Source organism: Triplophysa rosa, linkage group LG8 (assembly GCF_024868665.1).
Source record: "Triplophysa rosa linkage group LG8, Trosa_1v2, whole genome shotgun sequence".
Classification (NCBI taxonomy): Eukaryota; Metazoa; Chordata; class Actinopteri; order Cypriniformes; family Nemacheilidae; genus Triplophysa; species Triplophysa rosa.
This window is the reverse complement of record NC_079897.1, coordinates 15,687,190-15,703,211: the sequence shown is the minus strand read 5'-3', so window position 1 is coordinate 15,703,211 and position 16,022 is coordinate 15,687,190. Positions and strand designations below refer to the sequence as shown.

The 16,022-nt window shown below is 38.9% G+C and overlaps 2 protein-coding genes across 6 annotated transcripts in view; both read left to right on the top strand.

Annotated features, from left to right (window-relative positions):
* Positions 1–1,447: 1,447 nt before the first annotated feature.
* kcnj14 (potassium inwardly rectifying channel subfamily J member 14) lies at positions 1,448–6,782 on the top strand. Its single transcript, XM_057341068.1, has 3 exons — positions 1,448–2,902; positions 5,639–5,956; positions 6,061–6,782. The coding sequence occupies exons 1-3, from the start codon at positions 1,901–1,903 to the stop codon at positions 6,331–6,333; spliced, it is 1,593 nt and encodes a 530-aa protein (XP_057197051.1). The 5' UTR covers positions 1,448–1,900; the 3' UTR covers positions 6,334–6,782.
* A 2,999-nt stretch (positions 6,783–9,781) lies between these two features.
* The window catches only part of myh14 (myosin, heavy chain 14, non-muscle), a 32,303-nt gene continuing 26,062 nt past the window's right edge, over positions 9,782–16,022 (top strand). For all 5 annotated transcript variants that reach the window (XM_057339456.1, XM_057339454.1, XM_057339453.1 and 2 more), the window contains exons 1-3: positions 9,782–9,951; positions 13,651–13,819; positions 15,798–16,004. In XM_057339456.1, coding sequence (XP_057195439.1) covers positions 13,661–13,819; positions 15,798–16,004 — 366 coding nt within the window. In that variant the 5' untranslated portion in view covers positions 9,782–9,951; positions 13,651–13,660. The remainder of the gene's footprint in view (positions 9,952–13,650; positions 13,820–15,797; positions 16,005–16,022) is intronic.

Below are 16,022 nucleotides of genomic sequence, written 5' to 3'. Positions count from 1 at the left end.
GAGGAGGTTTATAAAAAAGGTAACATTATATATCCTCTCCAGTCACTTTATATATATCTTGATATAATTGCATCTGTAAATACTTACATTAAATGGTCAATACTTTTAAAAGCCCTTTTACACCACAAATCCCCCTTTTCTCTTTTTTCTTGACCAATGTTCACTTTTAGGGATATGTCAAGCACTTGAACTGGAATTCAGAGAAAAATCTCACCTGTGAGCAGTGTTGGGTAAGTTACTCTGAAAAGTAATTAATTACTAGTTACTAATTACATATTCAATAGTGTAATTAGATTACTGTACACATTGCTCTCTCCAAAAAGTATTTAATTACTTATTACTAATTACTTTCTATATCCTACATCAACCTTGATTAGAATTGATTCGAGGATAGACATGAAACGGCTTATTTAATTCATTCAAATATACAAGTATACAAATGTGAGAAGGATACTTTAAAGCATACATTTCAAAGTTAGACTTATAATTTTGATGTCTTTTCCACTTTTTAATATATTACACAGTATTTAGTTCAATTACATCAGAAGTAAATGTAATTACATTACATAAAAATAAGAGTAATCCCTTACTTTACTTTTTCAAGGGAAAGTAATTGAATTACAGTAACTAATTACTTAGTAACTAGTTACACCCAACTCTGCCTGTGAGCTATGTTAAGAGAGGTCAAGGTTCATCAGGAGGTCATACTTCAACCTGAATCAAAACTTACTCACTGTAATGTATCCATTCTTTCCTCTTCATCAGATTTTGGCCAATAATCCATTTATAGCAGACTCACCATTATACCACCTGCACTTCAATCAGAATCTTTTGGTGAAATGAGCCAATGCCTCGAGACTGAAACATCCTTTGAAACAACCTGAACCAGGACAGTAACCAAACTGGACATGGAAACAATACTTTGAAAGACTGTCACTCTTGATGAGCTTAAGTTTTTTGGACTAGTCCTGTTTTAGGGTATATATAATTGTAGCATTTTGATCATACAAATGATGAAATGTTTTCATGTTAACTTAATGTCTCTCTTGTGTCTTTAAACATCCATTCATTTAAATAAGGAAATGTGAAGAGGTCCTAGAAGGAAAGACTGGTCTGTATATGCATGCTGTTGTTTGTATTACTTATTATAGATGTAAATGAACTATTTTGATGCATGTCAAACATAGTCCCCTACATGTTCTGAAGGCTGATTTGTGTCATTGTTTGTTTAGATGTAGTTTTTTCCTCTGCATTTAAACTATATGTTTTACCTTGTCTGTTTGTTCCTTTAGCTGTTCAATTTTCTTAGTTGCCATATGTTTTACATATTATCATAAGGCTACTGTTACTGTTTTCCTCTGTCTGCTTTATCTCACATCTCTGCAAATAATCTGACATTGACCTTGAGTTTATTCATACAAAACATTTATTTTTCCTTGTGGCATTTTACAACTTTGGAACTTTACGTTCAGAGAATCATCCTGACTGTCTTGATTGCGACTGATATTGGTTCATTATCTGTCATGGAATGATACAGGATGCACAAACTGCATGAATTTTCAATTTCCAAAAACTTTTTGGATCAACAGTTAATGATGATCTTTAATGTGACTGTGTTCCGCCTCTGGACAGTGATTGGCTGCCGGAATTTGAATGACCAACTGTACTCTTTTAGCCAATAAGGAAAAAGTCAGACAGTCTCACTTATAATTTGGATATCTCTATATCACTGTGGGAATTCACCAAAAATTGTATCATTTTCGCACTGGATTTATCTGGCAAACTATCCAACTAAACTTAAATTTCGGATTTTCTTTCCAAGAACAACTTTCAGTTTTGGTTGTTATCATCTAAACCCCATTTTTTTAACAACACAAACACACGTCTGCGATCTCCAATAATGGGAGCTGCTCGAGTGAAGCGGCGCTTCAGTGCAGTTGTTGACACCCCCTTGGACGAGGAAGAAGTCATGAGGTTGGCTCAAAGTGATGATGTCACTTCCTCCCATATGGGTGAGCTGCCCTCGCCCAACTGCAATGGCAAAGTGCTTGTCCTTCACCATAGCAACGGAGGAAGGACAGAAGAAAGGGACGATGATGATGAAGAGGAGGATGATGGGGGAGGAAGGAGAGTTGGAGGAAGGCTTGGCTCAGTGCTCAGGGGTGAGTCTGGGGCAGAAGGGAGATGGGAGAGGAGGAAGAGACCATCCTCAGCTTCCCTCTCACCCTCGCCACCCCATGATCGCCACGGCCAGTGCCGGCGCTTTGTAGGCAAGGACGGGCGCTGCAACGTCACCTTCGTCAACATGAGCGACAGGGGACAGCGCTACCTCACCGACCTCTTCACCACCTGCGTGGACATCCGCTGGCGCTGGATGTTTGTGGTGTTTACCCTCTCCTTCCTGCTCTCCTGGCTTCTCTTTGGTTTCGCCTTCTGGCTCATTGCCGCCGCTCATGGGGATCTGGTTCCCCTTGCATCATCTTTGTCTGTTTCTTCCTCTCTGGCTCCTATGGAAGCTGCGGAGAATTCTGGTCCAGTGGAGACAGTTGTGGACACAAAGGAACGCTGCTTTCAGCAGGTAAACAGCTTCATGGCAGCCTTCCTCTTCTCTCTGGAGACGCAGACGTCTATAGGCTATGGTTTCCGGAGCGTTACAGAGGCCTGCCCCCTGGCGGTGTTTGCTGTCGTCTTGCAGTGCATTGTGGGCTGCATCATCGACGCTTTCATCATCGGGGCGGTGATGGCTAAGATCGCCAAGCCCAAGAAGCGCAATGAGACACTGGTGTTCTCGGATGTGGCCTTAGTGGCCATGAGGGACGGGAAACTCTGCATGATGTGGCGAGTGGGAAACATGCGTAAAAGCCACCTGGTTGAGGCTCATGTACGAGCACAGCTACTGAAGGTGAGAGACAACGTTTATTTCTGACCACGGATACAATCAGATGGTAATACCATGATACTTTTATATCATGGTATTGATATGATGGAAAAAATTAAGAAACCACTCCAAATTTAAATTTTAATCTGCATTTCATGGCGTTTATTCTAGTGTCTGTTGAATTATACACTACAAGACTTTTAAAATCTGAACAGATTCAGATCACTTGCAGACTTTTTGAAAGTTTCAGATAGAAACACACTACCTGATCAAATCTGCAGACTGGCACAGACTTTCTGCAACAAGTCCAGACTGAAAATCTGGGCAAAAGTCTTGTAGTGTATTTTTGCCTTAAAGCACACTCAAAGTCACCAAAATGCAATGTGAAACACAGAGAGTGTGCCAAGATGCATGAAAACTGCTTAAAATCACAAAAAGTTAAATAAAATTTGTTTTTTTCTTAGCTCTCCTTAAATAAACCAGTATTGTGGTTAAAAGTGAATATGAACTTGTTTTCTTTATGCGAGGTCTGAAAACATTGCATATTTTTTCATTATTTTTACCAGTTTGTCCAGTGTTTATCTGAAAATAAAAACATATGCAATTTTTGGGGGGAATTTTGGAGAAATGTTGTCAGTAGTTCACAGAATTAAACAACAATGATCATTTTACGTGAACACATACCTATAAATAGTGCACTGAAAATTGAAAAGAATTTTGGACCGGTCTCTTTATTTGCTATTTGTATTATTTTTGTCCTGTTTAACATATAGTACACCACAATACTTCAGCAAATACAATGGAATTGACGTTGCAAATGTCTAAAAACAATAGCAACACCAAGATAGTTAGTGAAGGTACAACAAGAAAGTATAAGATTGAATACATACAGTATTGAGATGGGGAGAGTGATAAAGAACAAGAGGGAGTGGATATCTGGACAGCTGGTTTGGTTAATGAGGGTTTGTTGTATTCAGCCTCATACTGGAGGTTTATAAGATTTAAAGAAGGGATTAATTTCGCCCGAGCAAACCATTGTCTCGCTAATCTACCCCGTGTGTGTGTTTATACGACTTCATTTAACACATTTTATGCATTTTATGTTTTTGCTTTACAATGGCTAAAATTTTTAGAGCTTTATGTAGGTCATTGTATTCATGATGCAGTATGTGTGTACTGTATGTGTATTAATATGTTTTTGATTGTGTTCTGTGCTGTTTCTAATAGGTCCATCTCAAATGGTTTGAGCATAATCTAAATCTAAATGAACCTAATCCAGGGGTTTTCAAACTTTTGCCAAGGACCCACAAATAAGATGAATCTTTTGTGAGGGACCCCCTTTCTAAAATACATATCTATCTGTACATTTTGTGTGTGTAAAGAAACATATAAACTTTGTTACATAAATAGTAATTGTGATATTATAAAGACAACATATTGTTTCCGAACTTAAATAGGTGGTTACACTTGTTGGATGTATATAACCCTGAAGAGACATTTTCAAGCAACTTTCACTTAGAGTGTGAAAAAATGAATTATAGTGAGAAAAACTCACAAGAAAGATACAAATAATGCTGGAAACTTTGTATGTTGCAAAATGCATAGAAAAACACTGGAAGAGTTCATTTGCAAAAACAGAAAAAGAATTCAAAATCATGTTTTTTATTGTGCATCCAATGAATATCAATCAAACTGCAGTTGGGTTGTTTTGATTATGTAATATTAACTCAAAAAATACAGCTAACTAACACAATAAAACACATTGTAAATGACAATTCACCAATTTCAGCTGCTTTAAATTTTTAAGTTAAATCAAATGAGCTTTATGAGTCAAGTGAACTTAAATTATATCGAGTTAAAAAGTCAGTTCAATATAATTTAAGTTCAGTTGACTCATAAATCTAATTTGATTTAACTTAAAAATTTAATGAAGATTTTCAACTTAATTTTTTAATTTTATGTTGTTTTTTACAGTGCACAACCAAAACATGAAACAAACGGAGTTATCTGTTTTTGCAAATAAACACTGCACTTAGAAATGAAACAATACTATTGTTTAGAAGACTTTTACAATTTCTGCTTTATCTTTTCTTTTCCTTAATTCTGAGGACCCCTTGCAAGATTCTGGAGGCCTCCTGGGGGTCCCCGGACCCCAGTTTGAAAACCCCTGACCTCTATATAAAATTTCGAGCAGAAGTGTGCACACACACAATCATAAAGACATTTGCTTACAGTGTTTCTATATGTTCTTACTGACATGGAAAGCAATTAAGGGCCAGATCAACTAACAGCTTGCAGGCAGGCCAAAGGCCTCTTTTGGCGTACATAAAATACTATCGGTATTTACTAAAGATACGCAGTGAAAATTAGTGCCGAAAAGATGTTTGTGGACAGCTGTTTTTGCCACTGACCTTATTGCATATACATTTGTACTGTTGCAACGTGATTTACTAAGGTTTGGGCCTGTCATTGTACTGGTATTTGCGGCTTTATTTAACGCCCCGAAAAACCCTGCGCTAATTTGCACTGCTCTTGGTAGATTGCATTTGTTATTATCGGAATGAGATATTGTGCCTGTGTTTTTAATGTGTGCCTCAGTAAAACACCCACAGAAATTTCCACTTTTTTGAAACTGCGTTTTTGCGCTATTTTGCCCTCTTTAGTAAATCTAGCCCTAAATGAAATTAAACACTTTATTGTATTATATAATCTTACAAGTTGCTGTAGTGTGATAATATTGATCTTTCACCTACCCTGCAGCCACGGGTGACCCCTGAGGGTGAGTTCCTGCCTTTGGACAGTGAAGACATCAATGTTGGCTTTGACACAGGAACAGATCGCATCTTTTTGGTGTCTCCTGTGACCATTGTGCATGAGATCAATGAGGAGAGCCCATTCTTTCAGATGGACAGACGCACACTAGAGGGAGACAAAGAACTCGAAGTGGTGGTGATTCTGGAGGGCATGGTGGAGGCCACTGCCATGACAACCCAATGCCGCTCTTCATATCTGGCCTCAGAGATCCTCTGGGGTCACCGCTTTGAACCTGTGCTCTTTGAGAAAAAAAAATGCTACCAGGTGAGAAACAAACAAAAACAAAGTAACAATTTTGGTTACCAAAAAAGTTGATCTTTTACCATAACTCAGGTCTTTCACTTGTCATTTGCCATCTTGGCCTCTAGGTGGACTACTCCCACTTCAACAGGACATATGAGGTCACGGACACGCCCACCTGCAGCGCCAAAGAGTTAGCAGAGAAAAAGTACATCCTAGGATCCCGTTCCTCTTTCTGTTACGAGAACGAGGTGGCTCTGCAGCTCTCCTCCGCTGCCCCTCCCTGCCCTGCCCAGTTCTCCCCCTCCCCGTCTTCTACACCCTCTCCTTCGCCTTCATGCGTACGCCCCACGCCTCCACCCCGACAGGACTCCTGTAGTGAGCATCCACATATACACTGAGCCATGCGGCTGGCATCAAAGGGGAAAGCAATGGTCAGAGTAACATAGAATGAAAAAGAATGGAAATGGCTCAGAATGCAGGGAGGAGTTTGAATTGGGGGTAGGGAGAGACAGAGAACCAGAATAGAGACAAAGGGCTGGAGAGACGGACTCGGATGGGGGACTAAAAGGCAAAGAGAACCATAAAGGAACAATGTAGGACCCTGGGCTGATGAATGACAATAGGGTAATGCGTAAGACAGAGAGAAAAGACAGCACAAAAGATAGAGAGTAGGGGAGGGAAATGCGCTTCTCACTGGTTGAGAAGGAACGAACAGGCGAGATGGGGTGAGTTCACTAAAGCAGCACTTGCATCTTTTTTTACTGACCACCACTGACAATCCAGTTTAACCAGTCACAGTCTGTGCTAGTTTAATGCTGCAATGTGCATATTTCAGTTTCTGGTCATTCACTCTTATGCTATTTTCTAAATTATACTATATACTATATAAAGTATATACATATATATATATATATATATTATAGTGCATCATTCTCTAGGCATTTGTGTACATGTTCTATTAAGAACAGTAATTAATAAAAGTATTAATAAAAAATAAACTTATTGCAAACTGGATTGCAATGGTGATGTCAGATGGTGGAAGTCGCATGTGATAAAAATCATGCAAGCAGGTAAATTGCACATTAGTTTTTATAGCTTTGTTTGCACTTTATCAAATATACATAAATTCTTTAGAGAATTGGCTGCTATAACAATGTGGACATCACATGAAAATAACGTTATCGGCCAATTAACCAATGCAATTCATTTTTGGTTAATTGGCCCGATTTAAAAATTGGAGTTTTGTAGAGAACAAACTAAGGTAAGATAAACTCGAAAGGGAAGAAAAAGGAGAGGGGGTCAAATATGCCAATAAATGTGATTGAGTCAGAATGCAGGGGAATGTAGTGCCACTGGAGATTCAGGTCAAACAGACTGGATGGAGGTTAAAGACTTAATGACCAAAAACAGATGAACAGATCGGAGGAAGGGTATGTGAGGGAGAAAGGAGGCACGGAGAAGGTCATTTTGACAGGAGGAGGGCTGCGACACCGACCCAGTGGGCTGACTGGATCCGGCGATCAAGACTCACCTGCAGTTGCTCCAGCACGTACCTGACAGAGACACAACAGTGACGCCTAGTGGCCGCAACCAGCATACGTGATTTTAGAGAAATTGGACATTTAAACATAAACTGAATGATTTGGTCAGTGATTTTCTCTCAATAAAAAATCTGATTACTTGTTGCAATAACTTTTGTGTCTTGAATTAAATATCGGGGTAGCTGCTAGAGCCACTGCAGAGCAGGAAACCTACTGAAAATCTGCAGCACTTTCAGTTTGTTTCTCTTAACTGTATGCACTGTACTATTTGTTTTGTATTTTTTCATATTAGAGCACTGTTTTGTATTATGGTACACAAAGACATCATGAAACCACAGGCTGTGTGAAGCAATTTCAATGTAACTTCTAACACAATCTATACATGCACAGCACAACCAGTCAGAAGTTTGGACACACCCTAACACCTATTTTTACTATTACTATATAGAATTATAAGTAAAAAAACTAATATGTATATTTAAAAATTAATATGTATAAAAAATTGTCTTAAAAATGTGAATAAAATGATCATAGATACATAAAAACATCAAGTGTGTCCGAACCGTGACTTGTAGTGTTGTACAGGACAAAAAATTATATGAAGATAACATTTTTTGAGCGGTGGGGTGAGAAAAATATACTGTAGTGTTACACAGCACTGGAAGAATGGGCTGGATGAAACATCTATCATCAGCAACTATTTGGATTGTAGAATTTCGTGTTTTGTGTTTCGTCACTGTGTTAGAAGCTTACAGTAATAGCTACTGATCTATTTACACTGTGTCGTGCTGTTGTCATGACTGAGACAGTTATCACTTTATCTCTTTTCTGTCTTCCATTCATTCTCAAATAGCCATTAATACATTCTTTCCTAAAGCATGTGGTCAAACAGGTTTTTTTCCAGAAATAAAGAGTGTAACAAGTTTTTCAGTGGTGTGTTTTTGAAAGTGATCTGGCTTGTGAGGGTTTAAAAAGAAATGTTGAAACTGAGAAACATGTTAAATGAGTGTTTATGTCATATATGACGACTTGAAGGCTACTCCTGCATTTCTTTCAGTTCAGGTGTGAGTAATTTTTGGTGGACTAAAATGCACTGGATTTCTATCTACTTAATATGAAGCCTATAGCTTTGTTTGAATAGATCATTTTTTCTTATTATTATTGTCATCTGTTCTTGTTTCATTGTCTGTGCATGTGCGGGTGTGCTTTTTTATTGTTTATGGCCACAACAGTCTATTAATATGCCTGTGTGTTGTGGGAGTGCGTGACCGGGTGCTTTTCTGTGAGTCTGGTTACTTCATTCTGACATTTCGACCTATCACTTGCACTTTGACCTCATCCTCGTTTTTAAATGCTTAAGTGAAACCATTACCCTGAATAAATATCAGATGCTCTCAGCACTCCATAATTCAATACTGTGGGACTTCACCATGTGGCTCATGTTCTATTTTTATTTTGTTTTCTAAATGCAGTTATAGGTCTAGCAGTGTTTGGGTCACAGAGTTGTATGTTTAATAACACTCACATTAAGAAAGAATGCGCATTATGGACATGTGTAGAATAAACAAACGTGTGTCTTATTGACTTATTTTGTCCTTTTATTGTATTTCAGTTTTTTGTGTGCTTGAAAGGGCAAGAATGAACAATGAACATCAGAACTTATTATTAATATCTGTAAAATAATAATCACTTGGTTATATATGAATATAATTAATAAAAAATGTATAGTGTACTAGTTATTGGTCGACTTCTGAATATTACACCAATTAAGCCAACAATATAAATACCATCCTATTCCACTTCTGTGTTAAGCGTGTAATTGTTAGGTGCGGTCATCCAGACCTCGATCTTAAGAGTCCTCGGCATTAATGCGGAATCTGGGGCGTCCAGCTTCCATCGCGCGTCATGCAGACAGACTGCGCTGCTGTCAACAAAGAGCGCGCAAATCTCAACTTCACCGCGCGACAGTGTTGCAGCGGCACCTGCTGCTCTTCTCCGATTGGCCGCCAGCCGTGTCAATACGGTCAAGCTTCACTTCTTAGACGCTCATTGGTTAGTTCCACCTGTCAATCTTATTGTCGCGCGTGTAATTGGCTATCACGTGAGCAGCTGCCAGTACAAAGGCGTGCCCGCTGTGCCACACTCACTAGGCGGGTTTAAAGAGATTTTATGGCCTTTAATTAGCGGCCGCTTTCTGGAAGGCGGGACTTTGCGTGTAAATCTTTAACGCCATTGGTCAACAGCGAGGAAACATCGGTGTTACGGTGAAGCCTACCGCTTGCCCTCGCTTCTCTTTACTGTCTGTTTTATTCTCAGTGTGTGAATGAGTTTGCGGCTTCACCCGAGCGCTGTAATGCGAAAAGCCGCATTTGCACTATTAGTAATAATCACACACTCAAAAGAAAAACAAGAGACCACCTTTCTTTTTACTTCACTGCTCTAGTCATATCCAGAGTGTGGATTAACACATTTAAGGTAAGACACGCGTTGTCTTGTATAATGTCCGTTTCTCCTTATTCTGCGCCGTGCGTGTGATCATGTTTCAGTGCGTTATAGGGCCTCGAAATAAAGGCGAAAATGACACCGGAGGGGGACAGTCCCCCTTAAGAGACAGGCAAGACCCCGGCATTAAAATCCTTTATTGAAAACAGTTACATCCCGGCGGATTGAAGGATCTTGCAATGAACGTTCAATAAATAATGCATTACGGTTTTCGATTAGCACGCTATTTAATGATTTACGCAATGAAGTAGATCCATTAAATGGGTCTTTGTTAACGGACACATCGACGTCTTCGCCGTAAATAGAAATAAATAGTAATTACCGCTAAAGGGTGTTTCCCTGAACCGTCTTAAAAAGTATGAAGGGTGCATGCGGTCTGCACCTTTATTCCATGCTCATGCTGCATTAAACCTGTCACATCAGACTGCTCTGTTTTTGTCGTATAATACAGTAGTTTAACGCCAGAGGTGTGGTTTCTCCTTTTTGTAGGCTATTGTTGGTCTTTTATTATTCTAATAGGTCGCTTTTGAAACCACGTTTAAAGGGACAACGATAGACACGCGCAGAACATCGATATAGACCCAGCCCGGCTACCGGCGCACGACACAGGCGGTGTCTCAAACCCCAGTGAACTAAAACCCTTTTGGGCATCAGAGGCGCGTTCCGGGGCGATTCGGTCACACCACGCGCATAATACGCAAAACGGTGTATTAAAACTGTTACCATGGGAACTATGGAAGGTTACTGGTGGTGATATAAAGATGTTTCGTGACAAAGAGCGTGTGTTTGTTGCTCTTTGGCCGCGTTAGCTCGACATCATGAGCTGCAGGAGCTAAAAATTAGACATTAAAAATGATAAATATAAACAATGTTAATTCATTTACTATTCTATTCAAATCGTTTCATCATTTAACATCAAAGGCCATCATGTAACTCTCATAATTAGTTTATGTACCAGAGAAAAGAAAGAGAGAATACACCCTCATTCTTGTCATATCTTACACACACATACTTAAATTCAGACAGTTTCACCTGAGTAAGACATTTGAGTCACCGTGAACATTCCATAATCGCTGTTAAGGGAAGGTGTTGATAGGTGAGGTGCCAGCCGGGTCCCCTGGATTTCCACTGTAGTGAACACGCTCATGTGCATCACTGCAGAAATTTACCAAGATGTTACTACCCATCCACCTGGGTCATAATCATCAGATTCGAGCTACTAAAAGGGATAGTTCACCCGAAAATAAAAACTGTCATCATTTTACTGTCAGATACTGTATTTTGTGCCCATACAATGGAAGTCAATGGGGGTTTTCGGTTTTGGGGTCCAGTGTTGTTTGGTTACCAAACAATGACTTGAGGGCGAGCAAGTGAAATATATATATTTTTATTTTGGGGTGAACCATCTCTTTGAATCAGTTTTTCTTTCTTCTGGGTGTCAAACCTATGATTTTGATTTTCACACATTTTACAGGTTTAGCTACAGGAATTCAGACTACATCAGCTAACTTTGTGACTTTGTGATCTCAGTTCTCTAGAAAATAGATTTAAAGCCCTGTGGGCATTTGGGGACTGTGGCAAATCAGTGATCGTCTAGTTCATTCCCTGCATGTTGTAAAAAAAAACGTGTCTCTTGGCTTTTGGACTATTGGTTCCTACTTTCACAATGAAAGGTCTTGAAAGCCAGACGAATGAAGTCACTGCGTCCAGTCAAAGAGTGCCCACACGCTCACAGCCTTATTGAATCCTAGATGTCACACTACAGCAGAATGCATTCTTGTGTACAGTATGCTAATTGATTTGAAAATAATCTTCAACTATATGTAACTAGACTGCTGTATAAGAATCCTATTTTACTTACTGGAAAATGAGTATATACAGCCATGGAAAAAGACCATTCCAAATTTTCATTTATTCAGCATTTCAGCACACAAAAATAATTTTTGAACTTTTTTTCTATATACATGTACAAATATTACTGTTGTATTGCATAAAGTGAACATGAACTTGTTTTCTTTGCAGTAGTTGAGGTCTGAAAAAATACAGAGCATCTTTTCTGTTATTTTGACCTGTTTTTCCAGTTTTCATTTTTTGCAAATAAATGTAAATAGAAATAAATATTTTTATTTGAAATTTGGGAGAAATATTGTTAGTGGTTCAAAGACCTAAGTAGTATAATAAAAAAACTGAAACTGAGTTTTGAAATGGTCTCTTTTCTCTTTTTTCATTGACTTTATACATATCATGGTTTGGATTACCCATACTCTGAGGCATAGAGTACAATGTCTTGTTTTTCATTGTGAGATTAAATGTGTAGACCCCTCTTTTCCACTCTTTGCTTTCTGGCCTGGTTGTCACTTTACCGATCCATCAAATTCATAACGTGCACATTGTCCTTCCATCCTCCCCAGACACAAATGTGCTCAACCACATACACGGAGACACACAAGCATCAACACACAGATATACACAAAACCTCAATAAACTAACCCCATTACACACAGTATGTATGTATAGTCATACTGAGATAAAAACAATTATTTACTCATCCTTTTGTCATTCCAAACCTGTATGACTTTCATTATTCTGCAGAGCGCAAAAGAAGATATTTTGAACATGGGTCCCTATTGATTTTCATTGTATAGACACAAAACCACATTTCGCAAAATATCTTATTTTTGTTATACAGAAGAAAGAGTCATAAACAGGTTTTGAATGACATAAAAAATTATGACAGGTTTTAAACAACATGAGGGTGAATAAATGATGATTTTTATTTTGGGGTGAACTATCCCTTTAAGCAGCCTTTGCACTGTATACTAAGGTTGACTTTGTCAGTTAGACCATCCTACAGTATAATTGCAGTATTAAATGTCACATTACTGTAATCCTGACATATTTGATTTCTTTAAAGGGCTCGTATGGCGCGAATACGTGTTTTTCTGTGTCTTCGTTGTTATAAGTTGCCCATGCATGTATTAGACACGTAAAATTGCATAAAGTGTCGGAACAAAAGATGCATTCTATCTAAAAGCGAATGCTCACCCAGACCTGCCTGAAACGCCTCGTGTAACCACACCCCCACAAATCTTCGTCAGTTCGTGGTATGATTTGACTAAGACCGCCCAAATGTATACGCAAGTAAGGTGGGCGTACCTGTCAGTACAATTGCTTTGGAACCTGATGTTCCAAATATGGTAAGAAGCGTTACAATTCCGTCACACGCTTGCAGTATTCGACCAATCACTATGCACTGTTTAACTGGCCAATCACAGCACACCTCGCTTTTCAGAGCTATGAGCTTTGTAAAAAAATCTGCGCATTTCAGAGAGGCGGGGCAAAGAGGAGATATAAACATGCACGGTATGTGGAAAATACAGCGTTTTTGAACCTTAAATCGTGTGTAAACATTGCATTACATCTAAAACAAACGATAATATTCGTTTTAGCCGTGTCATATGACCCCTTTAACCCTCTCTTTCTGTCGGTGTGTCTTTAACAATCAACTGCCTTATCTCTTCTATGTAATACGCACTGGCCATTTGCCTGTGGTGTGATATTACTAGATCATAATGATGATAGGTATGATTAAATTAAGGGTAGTGATCTGTCTCTGTTCAGTATGTCATCTACGAAGAGTTTCAAACTAACAGTCTCTCTTTCTTTACACAGTGCTACAATCATGTCCAGGCCAGCGGGGGGTGTTGCTAACGATGTCACCCGCTTCCTCTCTACGGGGGCGATGCCTGGGTCACCAACCTCTGTATTCTCTGCCTCCAGCCAAGCTGATTGGGCAGCCAAGAGGCTCATCTGGGTGCCTTCAGAGAAACATGGGTTTGAGGTAAGATGAAGAAGTCAGTGAGTTCTGGATAACTGGAGTAAATGTCCTCTTGTGACTGTCAGAGAAACATATTGGCCGGAGTGATGCAAGTACCATGCAAGAAAGCATGACCACATTCTTCACATTAACTTGGGATAACTCAAGTGCCCCCAGCCGCCCAACACGTGTGTGAGTCGCGGTTTGAGTGCTTTGATATGACGCACTATGAATAGAATAATGCACTTGTTGAGCCAGTGGTTGCTAAATGCTGAATGGCATTGCAATGCAAAATAAGGTCCTGTTATAAAGTGTCCCATGTTGAGAATCTGACTAACTGCCAGAGAGAGAGATTTCAGTGCTTCCTGTTGGAGGTCATTTCTCTCTCTCTCTCTCTCTCTGACTCAGTATATCTATTTCTGCTTCTCAACCCCTGACACACTCCCCCTCAGACTGCCTGACTCCAATAAACATGAATGTATTCTCTGTTTTCCACAAAGCAAGTAACAAGTGTATAAGAGAGAGAGTGCTTTGTATAGTATAAGAATTTTAAAAACTCATACTGTGTCTGTAATCTTTCAGTATTGTTTGAATCTGCGAAACTGCGACGTGATCCTCACACAAATTGTAAAGAAATATCTAAGTCATATTTCCACCTTAACTCTAAAATTTAAATTTATATTTTATGGCCCATTTTAATTAGCAATAGACAGAAAAGAAACAAATAGAATAGGGTGCAATAAGAGAGAATATTTATCAAATATTTATAAAATATAAGATACTCTGATTCTCATTACTGTAATGTAATTGTCATGAATATAAAGTCATTATGCAAACCCTCAAAAATAGGCCTTATTTGTATAATCTTATTACCATTATCTCGTAAGATTTGCCTAACGTTAAACATTTAAAGTCCCCGTGAACCGGAAGTTGCGATCGTTTTTACTTCCGTATTTTGACGCATTTCCGAGTTAAATGGAATTTTGAATGAGAAAAATAGTGGGCATGGCTTTCCTCTTTCTCTGCGATTTGATTGGATGTATAAAAACAACCGTTGCATTTTGAAATGGAACTGGGCAGAGTCATTGAGAGATAGAGTTGCGCCAACGGAAGTTCAAAATTTTCGCGAGTCACGTGATTCATGGAGCCTTCAGATAGTTCCAGGAAGTTATGTTTTCTCTTTAAATGAGAGTTATGAGTTATGTTCTTCTCTTTATTTTTTTTATTCATTAAATGACTTGTGTCTTTAAATGGGTTAAAGGTTTAGCCGCAGCTCCATGTGTCACTAGTAACAAGCCTCCATGAATCGCCATTGCTGTGAAAAAACTGTTCCATTTGAGTCAACGGAGTTGACCCGACTCTCTCTCTCAATGGCTCTGGAACTGGCAGCAGACTGACAGTTGAAGGGGAGGAGTTAACGGATGCTCCGCCCAATCCGTCTAATAAACATCATCTAAGATGGATAGTTATTACAGGACGGAAGTGCATTTTCAGATTTTAACTAAAGCTTATGAGGGCACACGATTTTCTAAAAGAGAATGACCCACATTGATAAACTATTTACAATAAACGCTGCAATATTTCATGAAAAATAGGCGTGGTCATTTTTAATTTCACTAAGTCCCACTGCATTTGTTCATTTTATCACTTAAAATTCATCTTTAATCATTAAAAGTGCATAAAAAAGTTTCCCTGTGATAATTTCTTCATGTCTTCAAATGACTTGAATGTAACTCTACAGTTTGTTTCATTTAGTTCAGGCGGATTTATTAATATGCAAATTAGTCCCAAAGTACACAGTACACAGTATGCAAAGTACACAGATTCCTCATTTGACGTGTAAGCAGCGAGTTTACAGTTTACCGTAAATATGGTTACAATAGTTAATTATAAATCAATTGCATTTTGAAATAACAAGAAATTTGCTCCCTAAAAATCAGTATACAGTGATCCCATTCAATCTTTTCCCTAACGACTTTTTGTTTGTTTTTCTTGCTGTCAGTCTGCAAGCATGCGTGAGGAGCGGGGTGACGAAGTGCAGGTGGAGCTTACAGACAGCGGGCGGAAACTGACACTTTCAAGGGAGGAGCTCCAGCGAATGAACCCGCCCCGTTTCAGTAAAGTAGAAGACATGGCCGATCTCACGTGCCTCAATGAGGCCTCAGTCTTACACAACCTCCGTGACAGATACTATTCAGGACTCATATATGTAAGTCCCATGTCAAGC

Excerpts from the sequence above, each read along its gene's own strand:
- kcnj14 (XM_057341068.1), top strand. The coding sequence starts at position 1,901 with ATGGGAGCTGCTCGAGTGAAGCGGCGCTTCAGTGCAGTTGTTGACACC. Across the intron at positions 2,903-5,638 it reads TACGAGCACAGCTACTGAAG|CCACGGGTGACCCCTGAGGG; the intron begins GTGAGAGACAAC and ends CCTACCCTGCAG. Across the intron at positions 5,957-6,060 it reads AGAAAAAAAAATGCTACCAG|GTGGACTACTCCCACTTCAA; the intron begins GTGAGAAACAAA and ends CTTGGCCTCTAG.